We start from the raw sequence: 17608 nt of genomic DNA on the forward strand, positions 1-17608 counted from the left end.
GGGACATCGTGGGACCGCCCGGACCGGCACTCGTGCACGTGATGCGCTGAGTAATGATAGCCGTGATAGTGGAGCAAAGGGTCTTGGAGCCGCAACAATGCTTCCTGCAGGGCTGGTGGATCGTGAGGTACCTAGGTATGACGTAAGGAAGAGCACGCGTCTCCCCTGATGATCATAACTCTGGCGCGCGCCTGAGCCCGACAGGAGGCAAGCGACCGTTGCTATAGCGAGTGCGTCTTACGAAGATGGTGACGAAGACATTGCGATACACAAAAGAAGTGTTGGGACGACGTGGCCCACGCTATCGACACCTGGAGGTCGCGAACCTTGTGGAGAGTGGAGATAGTCGTAGTGGTGGCAGGTGGTGAGATTCTAACAGAATTAGAACGCACCACCCGCGCGCGACGTCATGATCATGGCGTATCGTCGTGTCCGTCACACCCAAACACCCTAGCATGTGACGATGCGAGCGACACCGAAACATGCGCTCCGACTTCTCTCGCGGCGCATTGTTGTTGGGACCGTGAGATGCGCAGGGACTCCCGGGCTCGCGAAATAAGCTTTACCGGCCTTTCAGAGAATTTGAGCCGCAAGTTTGCCCTCGTTCGCCACCAACGCGACCACACCCATATCCAACACCATGCGACGACCTAGGTAATCTATCCATCGCTATCGTGTTCAACGCATTCCTTTTCAGTGCGCCTCCGCTGCCATGACTCAATCGTGTGATGAACCTAGGCGCTGGTTAATTCTCGATCATCGCCTAGGAGCCATTGCTCCACCCATGCTATCATAGCACTCCAAGCTCATTCCCACGATGCCCCTAGGTTTGCGACGATTGGGCCGACGCGCGCTGGGAGGCTTGGACGACCCAGTTATACCCACTGTCTCCTTATCTCGGTTTCCCTCAACCAGAATGTCCCAAGCTTTGGCACCACGATGTCCACTTTTCTTGCTGCGCCGACATCCGTCCTGGGTATGGGTGACTGCAAATCTTGGCTGTAGCGGTGTCCGCGCTTTGTCCACTGTCGTCAGTCCAAGAGCTTCATCAAACATTGTGCAATCCTGCTGCTAACATGTTGCTTCAAAGTCGTCGTACGCCGCCTCCTGACGGTTCCCTAAAAACTCTGCACGTCCGGCGAATGCAGGCGTCTTTATACTCTGATATCTTCGGCACGCTTGCGGCTCTTTTGCATCGGCCTTCGCGGGTTCCCTAAAATATATTTAACGCCGGTGCAGCCACAACCGCTGCAGCGATCAAGGTTCTGGAAGTTTGGGCTACGATTTCTGGTGCCTGTCGCGATTTTGGCGCTCCCGACGTTCCACGTCCCCTGCACTTTCCGCTCCACCCTCACGCTGTCGAGCTGACGAACCCGACACCGAACCTTCTGGCCGCTGTGTTTCGACTAGGAAAATTGGGTCGGCACGCCACTACAGAGTTTGAGAACCCTTACAGACCCGTTCGGGACTACGCGACACACACCATTGCACTAGAGGCTCTTATCAATCCCACGCAACATTAGGAGTACTCGCCTTCCATCGCGATCCCAGCTTTTGACTCAAAGCAACACTTCATTCGTACCTGATTTCCTGTCATTACGATATTATTATTCGATTTCTAGGCATCATCCGCACACAGGCCACAACAACCAGTCATACCCTGTTTGTACCTTGGAACTCACGATACTCGATAGATCCACCTGCAGGCGCATGAACGGGACCGGATATCAACTCGCCTATTGAGTACCGCCGCCTGATTAGCGCACAGTCAGCACTCACCACGCGAACGTTGTATGCACCGAGTCGCGGAATCCGGCGCATTGGTCATTATTGCGAGCGCACTGGCTACTCCTGAAGCGCCCAACTAGCCCACGATAGTGCCCAAACAACACAATATCATCATGAATCCCTCTCAAGACGCCGGTCCCTCTCGTCAGGCCACTTTCGAACTCGAGGACCAGATGTCTACCACTCCCGGCAGGAAACGTGTTGGTTGGCAAGCAGAACACCCCGCTGTACGAGCAACACAGTCACCTGAGGACACTGGCTCTGCCGGGCAAAACACCCCTCTCGTGCGGAATGATGTATCACATGATGATCTCCAGAAGATCCGTGCCTCGCTACGCTTAGCTCTTGGTAACGAACATCTACCAGAAGAGGTTATCCAGGAACCTATCACTGCTCCAAAGGATGTACAGAAACCCCGACCAGCCATTCGGAAGCCAGGCCCTCGGACTCCGCCCCCGGAGTTCTACCTCAACGACCAACCAAATCCATTCGACGACCAGAATGCGGCAACGACGCCTTCAGTGCACCAAGAGCTCAAGGAGAGATCTGGACTCGCTGCTCAACGACGTGCGGCAAGATTATCGAAGTCAGTGGGCACTTACTCTGCTCCAGTATCCCGGCGAAACTCCAAGGAGCTGGCTTCTCCGCCAGTTGAACTCCAGAACCTGTCCAAGCAGTACGAATCAGTCGGCGAAACCACTGATGACGATGACGAAGACCCGCAGTTCATGAAGCGTGCATCTATGCTCCTTCGTCAGCACACCATACGCGCTGCTAATGGACAGCCCGCATTGAGCGCCGAGGATCTTTACCATACCGAAGCTCCATTACGGTCAGGCCAGGTGACACCGGATGCTATGGAGGTTGAGGACGAACACGTCGTTCGTCCTACCAAGTACCGGACAGGAGTATTGGGTACCCTAATGAAGATGTCTAGTAACGCGGCGCCACCTTCGTCATCTTCGTCATCACGCAAACCCATCCACCACCGAACCCTCAGCACCAGCACGTTCAGCGGAGCTTCGACTGCTGCGAACTCACCCAACCCCTCACCACCCGCTTCCGGATATTCCACCCCGCGCGGAGGACGTCCCTGGTTCAGGAGTCACTCCAACAACCAATCCGCAACTTCCATCTCGCACTTGGTCGGATCATCGGCACACAGCTTTGCGGCGCCTGCACAACAAGAACTGGGCCAGGAGTATGATCAACAATACAAGAAGACCGCGGCGCGCCCTGGCATGGGCAAGCGATCCAAGTCAGACGAGTCCATACTCCCATTCAAGAAGAACAAGAGGAAGGAAGAGGAGATCAAGATCAAGATTCATCTCGCTGGTACACTCGCGCGTCAGAACTATCTCCGCAAGCTGTGCAAAGCGCTCATGATGTACGGAGCCCCCACTCATCGACTGGAGGAGTATCTGAACATGTCGGCTCGTGTCTTGGAGATCGAAGCACAGTTCCTGTACATGCCAGGTTGCATGATCGTCGCGTTCGATGACTCCTCAGTCCACACCAGTGAGGTCAAGCTCGTTCGAACTAGTCAGGGTGTTGATCTTGGTAAACTACACGATGTTCATGAGATCTACAAGGACGTGGTACACGACAGGATTGGCGTCGAAGAAGCCACACCTCGTCTTGACGCTATCATGGGTCGCAAAGACAAGTTCAACAAATGGCTTCGCGTACCGATGTACGGTTTGGCATCCGCGACTGTAGGGCCCTTCGCGTTCCAGGCTCGGTTTGTCGACTTACCCTTCTGCTTCCTCTTGGGTTGCCTCATCGGATGGCTCCAACTCGTCGTTGCACCCGGAAACGATCTTATCAGCAACGTCTTCGAGATTGGAGCATCGGTTATCACCAGCTTTGCGGCGCGCGCCCTTGGGTCCATCCGACATGACGGGAAAGAGATCTTCTGCTTCAGTGCCATGGCTCAGTCTAGTATTGCCCTCATCCTACCCGGTTTCATGGTGCTTTGCGCATCGCTGGAGCTCCAAAGCAAGCACATCGTCGCTGGATCTGTGCGCATGGTCTACGCTATCATCTACTCCCTCTTCCTTGGTTTCGGTATCACCATCGGCACTGTACTATATGGCATGATGGACCACAATGCCACCTCGCGCACCACATGCCACGAACCCATGTCGACCAACTTCTATTATCTCTTTGTTCCTGGATTCGCCATCTGCCTGCAAATCGTCAACCAAGCCAAGTACAAGCAGATGCCCTCCATGACTGTCATCGCTTTCATCGGCTGGGTTGTCAACTTCCACAGCTCAAAGTACTTCAAGAGCAACGCGCAGGTCAGCAACACGCTCGGAGCACTGGCTATCGGTATCGCCGCCAACGCCCATGCTCGCTTCGGTCGTCACATCGAGAACTGGGGTCATGACACCTGGGAGAACAAGCTGCGACCCCACTTCGTGAAGGTGCGCAAGATGTGGCAGAAGAAGAACCACGGGCCGCTCACGCTCCGTACGCAAAAGGTCGAGCGATCGGCTTACGACCCAACCCACACCAGCAGTGGCCACACATCGCGAGCCAGCTCAGTCAGCGACTTCACACCCCACACTCGCAAGATTGGCTACGGCCTTGCCGCAGCCGCCATGTTGCCAGCTATCTTCGTACAAGTTCCGTCAGGACTCAGTGTTCAAGGCTCTCTCGTATCGGGTCTGACCTCGGCCGACCAGATCGTGCGTAACCAGACTGGCAACGCTACGACAATCAGCAGCGCCGACGTCGGTGGCAGCACAAGCATCAACTCCATCGCTCTAGACGTCGGTTTCTCCGTCATCCAGATCGCTATCGGTATCACAGTAGGCTTGTTTCTTGCTGCGCTTATCGTTTACCCGTTGGGCAAGAGAAGGTCGGGGCTGTTCAGCTTCTAGGAGAGGCTGCTCATATCACCGGCCTTCTTGCGCACATCGCTCCTCATCTTTTTCTATCTTCAACAAGTTATCCACTGTAGTTCCCTCAGCACATCAAAACGCATTTCCTTTGTTGTCGTGTTTTACAAGCAAGCGAGTCTAGCATTTGCAGGAGTCGGGGTTGCTATTTTTACATATATAGATGCAGCTTCTGCGAAGCTACGAATAAGACTAGATACACGATTCTCGTATAATGTATTACTACCCTCACCGTACTCGGGGCTGGGCCTTCCATACAGTGCCGCTCTTTCCGGATGTGATGATGTCATCAGGATGCGCTACCATATGTGGAATAGCGCTGCTTGGCACCCGCGCCTCAGATCGTCATCGCTGATGGTCCAACGCTTTGGTCTCTGCGTAGCAGAATATGCCCATCATTCGTGTGATATCAGCGCACACCTCTACCCAATATGTCTTCAGATTCGAGTCCTGTCATGCCGCAATACAGCGTGAGTGTTGGGGTGCCGAGGCGCATTGCTACCCCGCATGCTTGCATCTCCAGGGCTATCGACATCCAGTAACATGCCAAACACGTACCCACACGGCGCCTTAACGTGTACTTTGCGGCACGCCGTGGCTGAACGCACGCCTGAAACCTGGTCATGCCACGTAACGTCGAAGCCAAACATCGGTGTCGGTGGTTGTTAGCTCCAGATTACAAAGCTCGCGAGCTATACGTCCGACCTCATGCGCAACGACTCCATACTAAAGTATCGTGAACAAATACATCTCCATCACGAGCAACTCACCTGACAGCTTTCCAACTCACTCCGCAATCGCTCAACATGACAGTAACACAAATAATCCACTTCCGCGCACCCTCCGCCTCGGAAGCCGACGCAGCAGCCCACGCCGCCGTCAAAGCCCTCAAAGGCGCCAAAGCCCCCGAAAACTACGTCCTAGGCACCCAAACCCAGGATAAGCGCAACCTGCAACTGACATCGGAATGGCACGACCCCAAAGCCGAGTCCTCAGCGGAAGCAAACACGTACCGCGAGACCGTCATCAAGACCCTCGGAAACCCCGACAAGATGTTCCACGTCACTTTCAAAGACGGCCAATCCGCCTTCGACAACAGCGGCCCCATGTCCTCACCCCTAGTCGAATTCGTGCAGATCTACTTCCCAGCCAGCAAGATCAACGAGTCGTTCAGGGATAAGATTGAGAAGGACTTCAACAAGTTTAACGATATGTGTGCGAAGGCTCTAAAGGGAAGTGGAGGGTTGACGTATGGATGGGTGATGGAGGAGCTGGAACACAAGGATGTGAAGAAGGAGAAGGCAAAGTGCTTTTTTGTGGCGAGGGGATGGGAGGGTATGCAGTATTTCGAGGAGGCGGTTAAGAGCGAGGAGTACAAAGAGGCGATTGGGATTTTGTTGGGGTGGGAGGCGCCGTGGGAGTTGTGGCATGTGAAGAGGGAGTATTAGGTGGGGAGAGGACTGTGGGCTAAGACGTGGCGGGGCGTGACGCGCTGGTATGAGCCGAATATATCCCGCGACCCCAAGTCGCAATTCCAGTCACCATCATGTGATGCGGACGTCGTCTGTGAGTCATGGTATGGGTCATCACAGTATCATGTGATCGCGATGCACGTCCTGCGAACACAGCCCTTTTACATGAAAATTTGGTGTCGTTAGAATTACAATCACTGTGGTTGGTCGGCGCACCACCCGCCTTCGCTTTGTAGTACCGATGGTACACATTTCTCAATACATTTTTTAAGCTAGACGTCACGTCCAGTCGGAGGCTATCCATTTGTCATCTTACAACAGTGTGTATGCAGCAAAGCAGAACAATTTGTGTCACATCACATCAAAAGTTCTTGGAGCCAGACGTGTACACTGCCTTGGAAAGTCTCTACTCCCCATGATGTAATGGTATGTGTGCAGCAAGACATGACGCATATTTTGGTTACCTCCAGTGCCGATGCGACGTATCTGGGATGTCTTGATTGGACCGTTGCTCACTCTGCGTCAGCGCAGTACCACTGGGATAGTGGATAGAAAGGACTTTACCAAGGTATCGCATCGGCGCGTAGGTCCGAGTCACAGGCGCAGCAAGACATGACACATACTTTAGCAATTCCCAGTGTTGGTGCGTTGTATTCGGGAGGCCCCGATTGGAGGTTGCTCGCTCTTCGTTATCGCAGTACCGGTGGAGGAAGCCGATCGAATGGGCGTTCGGATGTGAGTCAGAGGTGGAAATCGTATATAATGGCTGCATCCCAGGCTTTTCCACTTAGACATCTTCATCATCAGACAGTATTGAAGACCTTGACGCTAGTACCAAAACACATCCGCGAACTACAAATATCTACATTCGCTCGACTAAGACGCAAGAACATAACTACAAAGTACTACTTCACTTCAATCTCAACATTACCAACATCATGGCCAACATCAAAGATCTGCAAATGCAGTGCAAGATTACTGAGCTGCGAAGCGCTGAGTTGCACGAAAAGTCGCATCGAGAAAAGATGTTTTGGACTACCCTAGACAAACGCTTCGGCACTAGCAAGCCAGAAGTCATCAAGGAAGAGACTAGTAAAGCAGAGATTCCGCAAATCAGGCAGCGCGAACAAGACACAAGCGCAATGCCGCACGAGTCTTCAAGCATCGCCTACATTGGCATGAGCATGGAGCTGAGCGACATGCTTCCAACGGAGCTTCGCGACGCGATATACGGTGAAATCATGCCAAGTCACGTCATAGTCAGAAAAGCCGAAGCTGGCGGCATATTCTTCGAAAATGAGGAAGATGGGAACCGCTTCGACCTCGCTCATCACAAGGGCTTAGGCGAAGAGATCTACCTAGAGTTCGTTGCGCGCTTCTATCGCACGACGCAATTCACATTCGAACTTCCAAGTGAAGAAGAGAACATCGCCCTGTTTCTCGCTTCAGACACGTCCGGACTACAGCTTGATCTAAACAAGCTAGTCTCAAAAATCTCGCTTGATATCAACGAGCGCCACTTCAAGAAAATGGAGGAGGCAGGATATGAATTCGGCTTCGACACACCGTACACACGAGCTTCGCCGCCAATCACCGAGCTTTTGATGTGCCACAAACCCCCCAAAAAAATGGTTCTCAAGCGGCGGCTTGATTTCCTCACCACTTTGCTGCCGATGTATAGCAAGAGTCGCATCCTCACTGTCGCTATAGAATACGACGTAAGACATAGGAATTATCTGCTTAATATCCTGCTGCCGATCCTCCAAAAGCTCAAAAGTAAGGGCTGGAGACTACGTCTGAAACTTGAGGATTACAAGACAGTGTCGGGTCGATGCGCGAGCTTTACTGAGGATACGCTGGACTTCACGACGAAAGGCTGTTTAGAGGGTGTGCAGAAGTGGCTTCATGTTAGTGAGATGGATGCAGTGTGCATGATCAATACTGATTTGATCAAATAGATGAATGAATGAATGGGATGATGTGTGTACATGCACTCCGATTAAGAGATGGAGCGAACACTTCTAGGGGTACTTCATATAGGACAATGGAAATCACCCGGACGTCTACATCACCTCCCAGAATGTTTGAAGCTTCATGTTGATACTGATGTAGACGGCAAACCATGACTTCATAGAGGACATTGGAAATGACCCAGGCGTCTACATCACCTCTCAAAGTATGCGAAGTTTCGCTTTCGTACTGATGTAAACGTCAAACCATGAATTGATGAAGCACTACATCCATACGGAGCGCATGACCTGCTCAAGCATACTGACCGTCAAGGACTTATACGTCTCCAACCTCCTCAAGAGCCGGTATACGGAACTTCAACGCCTCGCCCCCGAAAACGCCTTCTGGCTTCTGATCCCAAAAGGCCCGCCTACATTCGAGCAAATCATCCACACTCATGCTGTCCCTGCTCATGACCCAAGACCACTTCTCTCGGCCATCCAGAATCGTTACGACTTGTCCCTTCTTAACCAGATCCTGGAAGAACGGCAGCAACTTCTGCATCAACACCAGCAGCAGAAGACGCCCAATGAGTTCAAAGTCTTCTGTGTTTTCCCACTCATTTTCTGCTTCGTCGCCCCTCTCATATTTGAATGGGCCCTCGTGGGAAGAGTCCCTCCATGCCTCCATGATATGTTTCGGCAGAAGTAAGGACCAAGTCCTCATGCTGGGTCGGACGTCTATAGTGATCCGAACACCTCTCTGTGTGAGGGTCTGTAGCGGCGCGAGCTCGTTCAAGAGAGTATCTCCAGCGACAAGTCGCCATAGAGACGACAGCTCTGGATTTTCCTCAAGTACTGAGTCGTACGCTTCATATTCTAAATCTTCATCCGCAGAGCCTGAGATCGAGTCCAGATATGCTTGGCTTTCTTCCTCAGTTTCCGAGTCTTCCGGGCCCATCCATTCCTCGTGGCACATATCTAACGGTATCTTGAGATGAATGTTGCGCACGAATTCCTTTGGGACCAGGTGCTCGTATCCCCTCCATGGGTTCTGGTTGAGGAAGCGCGTGAGGTGTACTAGACGGTCGATGGAGAAAACTGTCTCGCGATGGAACGTCTTCATCTTCTCCTCGGCAAACTCAGGGCTCACGATGTTGGTGTCTAGATACCAGGGCGTTCTACAATCCTTTCCATTGAACTCTCCATTCAGAGACTTAGAGGTGTATACTCGTTCCACGACTTCTTCGTTGCTGGATTCGTCTCCCAAAGGCTCTTTGTGTTCGACGTCATAGTCGACTTCAAGTTCCTTGGGGTAGGGTTCGATAAAAGCGTAAACTATGTCTACAAGTTCTGTGGGCAACTTCTCGGAGACAAGTTCGCAAAAGACCCTCGCTTCGCTATTGTGCTCCAGAACGAAGTCCAGCTCTGCTTCAACGCGTGCCAGTCTTTCTTTAGTAGTTTGAGCTGTAGATTGGTGGACTAACAGGCGCTTCTGGTACAAGGCAGCATGCGCAGCATTGTCTGGGTTGTCCGTGTATTCAAGCTTCCGGGCGATGAAGTCTTCGAGTTCCACTTCTTTCGCCTGCTTGGACTGATAATCTTGCCTTAGGGTTGACACAACCTTTTTAAGTGCAAGACAGCGAAGTCGGAAGTGCTCTCGTTCATCCTTGGCACATGATGTCCGTCCAGAGGAATCCGTGAAGCTGTCGACCTTCCAAAGACGGAATACGTCGGCAGTCGTTTTGCTGTATGCCGCAGACATCAGAGTTTGACCGAGTTGATTGAAAGTAACGATTGGTGTGATTGTCGATAAGGGTGAAGTTTAAGAGTTTTTATAATGGGTTGCAAGCGTAGTGTTCACCTACCATTGTTGTGAAAGTGGGGAAGCGGCGAGGTTTCACGACGCAACCCATTCACTCGTCGTGTGGAGAAAGTGCTTCTTTTGCGCACATTAATGTGAAAGCGTTTGAATCGAATCTTCGTGAAATAGCTTGTTGAAATAGCTGCAAATACGCGCCGTGAGAATGCCGAGGCAATCAACATCATATCCTTCCGACTCCATGAACGCCAGAAGAGAACCGCCAAAACCTTGTGGTCTAGAGACAGACCCGTAAGAGGAAAGTACAAATACATGTTATACAGTTCGTGATACAATCATCGTATCGTTCAATGCGACAAATTGTTGGAAGGAACCCTCTTAACGCCGCCCAGATGCAAGACGAAGGACAAAATGGTACAGAAACTGAAGGATATACAGCTAGAAGGGGTCACAATGCACGATCCTCGGGCTATGCCGCACATCGCGTACAGCAGGAATGGTTTGCGATCTGGAAGCGCGGGTGTGAAGTAGGGTGTCGTGAGGCGAACGAAGCGGCGGCGCATCGTGCGATATGTCTGCACGAGCATGTGAGCGCATATGATTTGGAGGTGGCGATCTTGGGTGAGTGACTGAGCGCATTGGTGAAAGCTCATATTGATCGGTCTTGGGTTGCCAATTCGGTGGGGCCTCCATGGGTGACGATGGCGAAGGATAGTCTGTCTTGGCACTGCTAAACCAGCCATTGATTGCTGCACCCATGGGGGATGTTAGGTCTTGTATCGAACCGGGTCTGATTCCAGTCCCCTCATATGTGGTCATCAACGGTGGTGTCTGAAGATGCGTTGTGGTACTGAACTTCCGAGGCTGCGCACGGCTGGACGACCGTGTTGTGAGTGCCCCTGGACCGGAAGGACTCTTCAGGACTGTCGGATCAGGAGACCTTACGCCCGCAGATATCGTTTGCGATCGCATTGCTCGAATTGGTGGCACCCGAGATGGGCTATACTGTGGCTGCGGTGAGACGGAAGAGGAGCTTTGAGCCGGGAACAGCGAAAAACGTTCCGCATATGGCGTAGTCAAAGCCGGTGTTGGGGTGCGACTGGAGTAGCATGAGCTTGAGGAAGTTGGTCTGGGACTGTAGATCTTTGTTGGTGGGCTGGGTGCCTTCCTAGAAGGGATGAATGATTGCGGAAGCAGAGCTTGTGGTGATGCGCACGATGGCGAAAGCACGCCCGAGCTTTCTGTGCGTGGGCTCGCCCAATCTAAGCTTCGTTGCCGCCGAGGATCTCGACATGGGATGTATATGTTCAAACCGCGAACGCTAGCCTGCTTGCCGAGCGGCGTCTGCGGCCGAGGAGGCGATAAAGGCGATAAAGGTCTCGGAGCGGGAATATAAGGCGAGAGCTGCGGCACGCGATTGTATGGGACAATGGCATCTGCAGTCGGGTTCCAGAGTTCAAGAGCCTTGGTCTTATTGTGTCGACGAAACCACAACGAGGACCTTGAGCGCCCTGTCTCTTCATCGATGAGATGGAGGCGACTCTTCGTCGAGTGAGTCCTTCGCAAGTCACCATCCATACCTTTGAAGAAGGGCACCATGTATGGAATGCTGGCAGTTGCGATGCTGAGGCATACATGGGCTTGCGATACGATCGTCGGCACCCAGAGTCGGTATTGAGGATCGCCATGGAGCGTAGCCGGGAATAGCAAAACGAGACGAACAATTGCCAAAATCAGCACCAGCATGCGCGGCGCAAAGCATGCAATGACTGCAAATTTCCTTGAGAGCCGTACTTGTAGGTATGCTACGAGGTGTATGGAGAGCATAATGATTGCGACTTCGCTGGAAATATCGACGATACAATAGACGATCCAAAAGATGCGCTATTCAGGTCAGCTTTCAGACCGTGTTTGATTGGGTCCCATGTTGCATACCGAGTTGAAGCATCTTGGGCCAACAAACTGCCAAGGTCGAGGTAGCTGGCACTGAAACGCAATTGCGACAAGCGACGCCACTGTCCAGACTGACACTACCGCACTGAAAGCTACCACGGCTCGGCGGATGATGCGTTGCGTTACGACGACATTGTAAAATATTACCAAGATTGATAACTTCGCGAAGCCAATGGCTACGATGTAGACAATCTCAGACGAATAGTACCCTTTCATGAGGAAGATGGCTTGCTCGGAGGTCAACGGACCAACAGTGCCGAGACCTTCGAACGACAGGACAAGGGCTATGATTGAAAGACTGACGGCAAAGGACTGCATGCATGAGCAAAGTTCGAGAGATAGGTTGTGCAACTTACAAAAGCGATAAATATCAAAAGATCATCGAGCGCCATTCTCCGAAAGACAACAACTTTCATTATCTGCCGTGCTCCGAAAACCATCATCGTGATGATAAGAATGGCCCATGATGCAGCCCTGATGGTATTTGCTCGGTCGATGGGGCTGGCTGATGTACTTCGGGGCAGAAAATATCCACTCGGTAACTGCATATTCGACATAAGGGAAAGATGGACAACGTCCAGGAAACTGGCCCAGAAGGAAACGATAAGGAAATAGTGAAATGGTCAGACCTTCTTACCCCATATCACCCTAAGCATGACGAAAGAGCAGGTCATGAAGCAGAAAGGCTGTAGCTGGTAAGGCGAATTATGTGTGAAGCAGAGCCTTGCGTGTGCTTCGAGTCGTCCAGGGTGCGGGCCAAAAACAGTACACGAGGCGATCAATCCTAGAATATCGCTACAGCACTTTCTCGGTACTGCTTACCTTGACGTTCAGTTCGGCAGTTCATCTCAAGCTGCTACACTTTTATCCTGGGTAAATAGGACCTCGGCGTCTCTTGTTCGCTGTTCAGAACCCCTCTGCCTCTTTTGCAGGATTAGCGTCCTGCGATGCACTGGTAAGCGCATAGGCGACTCGGCAACGCTGCGTCATGCATCTAATCTTGGGGTGTATAGGCGCTTGCGATGATTTGTAGATGCTGCTGATGGATGGCGCGGCTGACATGCGCTACGTTCCTTCCGGCGGGTATGCGCGTTGGGGCGCGGGGCCATCCTCCCGCGCCCTCAACGTAGACGCGCATGAACGCTGGTGAACGGTACGAAGTGACCAAATCGCGAAACATGTTCCTTGAATGATCATCGCTGGCAGGAGGATGTTTGCCGCGGTCTACGCAGCAGCTGCGGATCGCTAGGGTTCAACGCCGGTGAAGTCGTACAAGGTTTGCAAGGCTGCTGTGCACTCCATCAACTGGTGGTCATTACTTCGCCTCGTAGCCTTGTCGCTGTAGCCTTGTCGCTGTAGCCTTGTCTCTGAAGTAGAACGCCACACCGGACTTCCTAGAACGGTGAAGACGACGGTTCCGGCTATGTAGGCTGAGGTTGGGTGCGGTTGTCTTGGGTTCGCGTAACGTGGCGCGTCTTTTCTTAGGTCTTCGTGCAGACCCCGGAAACCCATCCCAAGGCCAAGCGTGCATCCTTCCCAGGTACCGACAATGTGACTCGGCGCTTGAAGCTGTCTTATCTTGCGATTCGGGGTTTGAAGTAGATAAGGTGCCTATTCTTGTATTCGGTCCACTACTGAGCAGGTGATGCGCTCGAAACTGAGGGCGATCGAGATTATAGAAGGTATCAGTAAGCGGACCGCTCATGTGACGAATACTATAGTGATGTCGATCAAGCACGGAGCGCTTGAAGCGTGCTGATGAATCAATAAGATAGAAGGTGGGCCAGAAGTCGTTCGCGGAGAGCGTTGTTGTGATGGGTCGCGAAAGCCGCCACCGCCAAAACCTTGAGAGGATGGGAGGGCCGCTCCTTGACCCAGCCTAGCGGATGATGTCAGCACCGCCTTCCAGCCGAGACCGCTCTCACCCACTCGTCTGAACGGCAGCTTCGTCAACAGTGACAACACCAGGCGATCCCGACGCAAGATGAGAAACCCGCCAGCACAGTGCATGCCCATTGCCCACTCCTTGCATTACTCAGGTCCAGAGTGCATTGATAATCCAGAGACGGTCACTGCGCGGATCTTCCACGGCATCCGCCGGCACGCATCTTCGTGCGCGACAGCGTTGATATACTCAATGCCCCCGACAGGCCTATCGATGCGACAGGGACAACCTCTACCTCGAAGACGGCGCAGCGATTCGGTTTCAGAGGCCAGCGTTTGAGTACCAGAATGAGCCATGAGCAACCGCGTTGGTGCCGCTCTTGAACATCACCATGCCATGAGCGCTTGCCTTTCTTCTGCTTGCGTGGCCTTGAGTTGGCAAGAATGTTTCAACCCACTATCTTTCCAGATCGACCTCCAGGATGAAGCGCACACTGCACTAGTGCCTGAAGGTGATCGGTCCGAGCGGCGCCTGCCGGCGATCCGGGCCCTTTTCGTCTAGTCGCCCCTATTTTGGGCCGATGTCTCATACGATGCAAATACTGAAACCGACATCTCTCACTCCGAACAGTTCACTGCCACACACAGGTGGCGGCACTCCTCCATCCGGGACGGCGCCACGTACTGTTCGACCCACTTCAAAAACAAGTGGGAAACAAGCACCACTTCACAAAGCTTGGTTGAGCTTGACAGCATCAATACTCGATGCTTGTTGGCCAAAAGCATGACGAAGCTCGTGGGTCAGACATGTGAAGTCTTGGGCTTGGGCGTCTGAGCGCGCGATCAACACAGCAACACCCAACTAACGTTTGATTGCGCTGGGTATGGGATCCCATAAGGGCCTATTGAGGATGCTTTCTTTTCTATAAGCCTACCGTGTCGAATTGTGTCCTTCGTTCAATTTCCTAGTACAAGTACCGATAACTTCTAATCTTTAATACTGTCCTTACCGCTGTCTTGGCCCGACATGAATGCCTCAGCAACGATCCGTGCTTCGTACATCCGCCAGGCGCGGATGAGCATGACCCCTCGCCCACATAGCATATCGGAGACGTTATCGATCGATCTTCAACCACGCCCCGCTTCAACCGAGAAGCTCCAATCCTTCGTCCATGTCGACCACATTGAACACCGCGAGAAATGCCACTCCGAGCGTACCTCACAGCCGACCTTTTTCGATGTCGAACGCAACGCCGATAACAGCCAAGCATACATCGACGACCGCTATCTCGACACCACTTCAGTTATGGAATGGGACAACAGCAGCTCTTTTAAAGTGCGGCTAAAATCCATGTTCACCGTCTTTCCTTACCGCGACCCTATCTACCTCGTAGCGATCATCTTCCTCATTGGATCTATCGACCTCGTCATCAACGCCACCTTCGATCTACTACCTCGCCTCAACCCCTCCACCGAGTTCGAAACGGAAGAGACTGTCGCCGTTCCTAGTACAATACTGATCGGATCGATCTTCTTCTTCGTCGCAGGCATCTTCGACACCTTCAGTGCTCTCAATGCAGACCGCGGTACGCTCGAAACGTCAAAGTTGGAGCCTGAGAAAGTCAGATACCGGCCAGCGCTCCTCGGCACACCGGAGTTCAAATGGATACCGTCATGGGAGAAGGTATGGGAGTTGTCGGCCACCAACTTGGCCTTCCAGGCTGGTCTCATCGTTCTCTTTGGGGGCATCATCTTTATGTTCGCTGGCATCGTCGACTTCCCCGGCGTCGTCCCAGAAGAAGACCCTCTCTTTGGTTACATCGTTTTCGGGCCGCAGGTGATACACGGCGCGCTGTTCTTGATCGCGAACGCCATGCTGGCGTTCTCCGAACAAGAGCGCTGGTACAAGCCCAGGTTCTTCCACTCGGATTGGCAGAGCGCCATTCTCAATGCGCTTGGTGGGCTCGGTTTCATGATGGCTGGTTTCTTTCTCTTCCAGGGTGGGGAGAATGAGGAACGGGGCAAGGTGCATGCAGCTATAGCGGCAATGGCGGGGAGCTGGGCTTTCTTGGTAGGCAGTGTGATCAGGTGGTATGTTGTTTTGGAGTTCTGGTAGTGCTTACGACGACGGTGTTACTGTGACTTTTGTATCGGGATGTACCTCAACTCGTCTAATTACGACCACATTCATTAGCGTTGTTCTTTCTTGTCACGTCAGCCTAGAAAAAGGTTAGACACCCTAGAGCCTACATCAGTGTTAGGTCACCTATTTTGCTTGGTTTTGTCTTAGTGTAGTCGGCAACCTTTTTAGTTCTCTTGTATAAGGTCTGGTGTTCAGCGCATATTAGATAGAGATCGCTCATTCATTTATCCACTTTGTGGTCCGTCCACATCACGGGATGTTTATCGCCTCCACCTTCTGGGTATATATGAACGCCGCTCCACACCCAGGGCCAGCTCCCAGTTTCGTAACGGCCAACTCCAACGCGCAAATACGTCAACCTCGCCCAAGTCGCACCAAGATAGCAGTCAACCATGGTTTATACGAAAACACGCAAGGTTCCGACGCTTGTGGAGCTGCGTGCAGATGGATACCAGTGATTTCCATCACCAAATGAAGATGGACCGCACGCTGACGAACATGCAGAGCCGCCAAGAAGATTAAACCACTTCAAAGTACCGTCGTTAATTTCACCTTTACTGCATGCCCCAAGGGACACGGCGCCCGACGTGTAAGACTAAGGGCGCAACTGCGAAAAGCTAAGGGTCGTCTGTATCACACCGCTGTTGAATGCTCCCGTCTAGAGACCCCACCAATACTACAGGCCGTGCAAGATCACCTACCGCGAGAGCTGCGTGACATGGTCTACGCTGAGCTGATGGATTTCGAGAACCCGTCGTTTGACATCTGGTTGGAGGGCAGTAGATACGTACTGAAGACGACCAACGAACCACGCTCTACATTTTTCCACCGGACCAACATGGCAGCTAGTGTCGTGGATCGAGGCCAAGATCCTTACTACATCGATCCATCCATCGTCGGCAAAGAGTCAGCTCTAGAGATCCCACAACTTCGTTACCGACGTGGCCAATTCAATATCCAACACGACGCGCTAATAAGCAGGGTTCTCAACCAAGATGCGTGGAAGCAAGATATCGTACCAAAACGCTGGCTCTCCACAATCAGCATCTACATGCCCGAGGACATTTACCAGGTTGAAGAGCGTAGAATTCTACTCCGTCAGCACTTCGACCTACTACAGCAACTCACCAATACCCGAGCACGTATCCAAGTGATCTTCCCTAGCAAAGAGATGTACTGGCATTCCCAAATTGGTCCTACGCGTAAAGGATATGAGTGTCTACTTCCCACCGACCCAACTATACGCCAAGCCATGTTAGCTACTACCGAACGACTATCAGTCTCGAATGTTGGGACCGAGATCGATGCCGCTGTTCATAACGAGAACGTTCATATCATCATGGAGGTCATATTCCCGAGCCTGACGGCCTTGAAGGCTCGAGGCCACCAGATTCACTTGGACGATAGGATTAGCGGGTGGACATGGACGGCGGGGGAGGGAAGCGCCACGTTCACCGATACGTGGACTAATCGCCGGCAGTTCCGTAAGGTATGTCGTCAACCTGAGTCTTGTATAAGAATGTATGGCACTAATCAGATTCAATAGGTGAAAGTCCGCGAGTATATGAGGCGATCTCCGCATCAGATGTACCCTTCAGGACGTAATCTGGATGCTGGGGAGAAGACGGAGATGAGGGCGGAGGGTTAGATGATGTGAACACGATACCAGGAAGGGCTATAATGCGTGTTGC

General features: G+C 52.4%; 6 protein-coding genes across 6 annotated transcripts; 5 read left to right on the forward strand and 1 right to left on the reverse strand.

The window, feature by feature from the left end:
• Positions 1–1901: 1901 nt before the first annotated feature.
• On the forward strand, positions 1902–4676 carry J4E85_007337 (uncharacterized protein; the record flags this gene model as incomplete). The annotated part of the gene is made up of 1 exon (XM_051471569.1): positions 1902–4676. The coding sequence occupies one exon, from the start codon at positions 1902–1904 to the stop codon at positions 4674–4676; it is 2775 nt and encodes a 924-aa protein (XP_051324643.1).
• An 824-nt stretch (positions 4677–5500) lies between these two features.
• Positions 5501–6142, forward strand: J4E85_007338 (uncharacterized protein; the record flags this gene model as incomplete). The annotated part of the gene is made up of 1 exon (XM_051471570.1): positions 5501–6142. One exon carries the CDS (start codon positions 5501–5503, stop codon positions 6140–6142), a length of 642 nt encoding a protein of 213 aa, XP_051324644.1.
• Positions 6143–7104: 962 nt separating this feature from the next.
• On the forward strand, positions 7105–8124 carry J4E85_007339 (uncharacterized protein; the record flags this gene model as incomplete). The annotated part of the gene is made up of 1 exon (XM_051471571.1): positions 7105–8124. One exon carries the CDS (start codon positions 7105–7107, stop codon positions 8122–8124), a length of 1020 nt encoding a protein of 339 aa, XP_051324645.1.
• A 328-nt stretch (positions 8125–8452) lies between these two features.
• Positions 8453–9880, reverse strand: J4E85_007340 (uncharacterized protein; the record flags this gene model as incomplete). Its single annotated transcript, XM_051471572.1, has 1 exon — positions 8453–9880. The coding sequence occupies one exon, from the start codon at positions 9878–9880 to the stop codon at positions 8453–8455; it is 1428 nt and encodes a 475-aa protein (XP_051324646.1).
• A 4921-nt stretch (positions 9881–14801) lies between these two features.
• On the forward strand, positions 14802–15890 carry J4E85_007341 (uncharacterized protein; the record flags this gene model as incomplete). The annotated part of the gene is made up of 1 exon (XM_051471573.1): positions 14802–15890. One exon carries the CDS (start codon positions 14802–14804, stop codon positions 15888–15890), a length of 1089 nt encoding a protein of 362 aa, XP_051324647.1.
• A 745-nt stretch (positions 15891–16635) lies between these two features.
• J4E85_007342 (uncharacterized protein) lies at positions 16636–17565 on the forward strand (the record flags this gene model as incomplete). Its single annotated transcript, XM_051471574.1, has 2 exons — positions 16636–17406; positions 17503–17565. 2 exons carry the CDS (start codon positions 16636–16638, stop codon positions 17563–17565), a joined length of 834 nt encoding a protein of 277 aa, XP_051324648.1.
• Positions 17566–17608: the final 43 nt, after the last annotated feature.

This window comes from Alternaria conjuncta (assembly GCF_024043145.1).
Source record: "Alternaria conjuncta strain BMP 0040 chromosome Unknown scaffold_10, whole genome shotgun sequence".
Lineage (NCBI taxonomy): Eukaryota > Fungi > Ascomycota > Dothideomycetes > Pleosporales > Pleosporaceae > Alternaria > Alternaria conjuncta.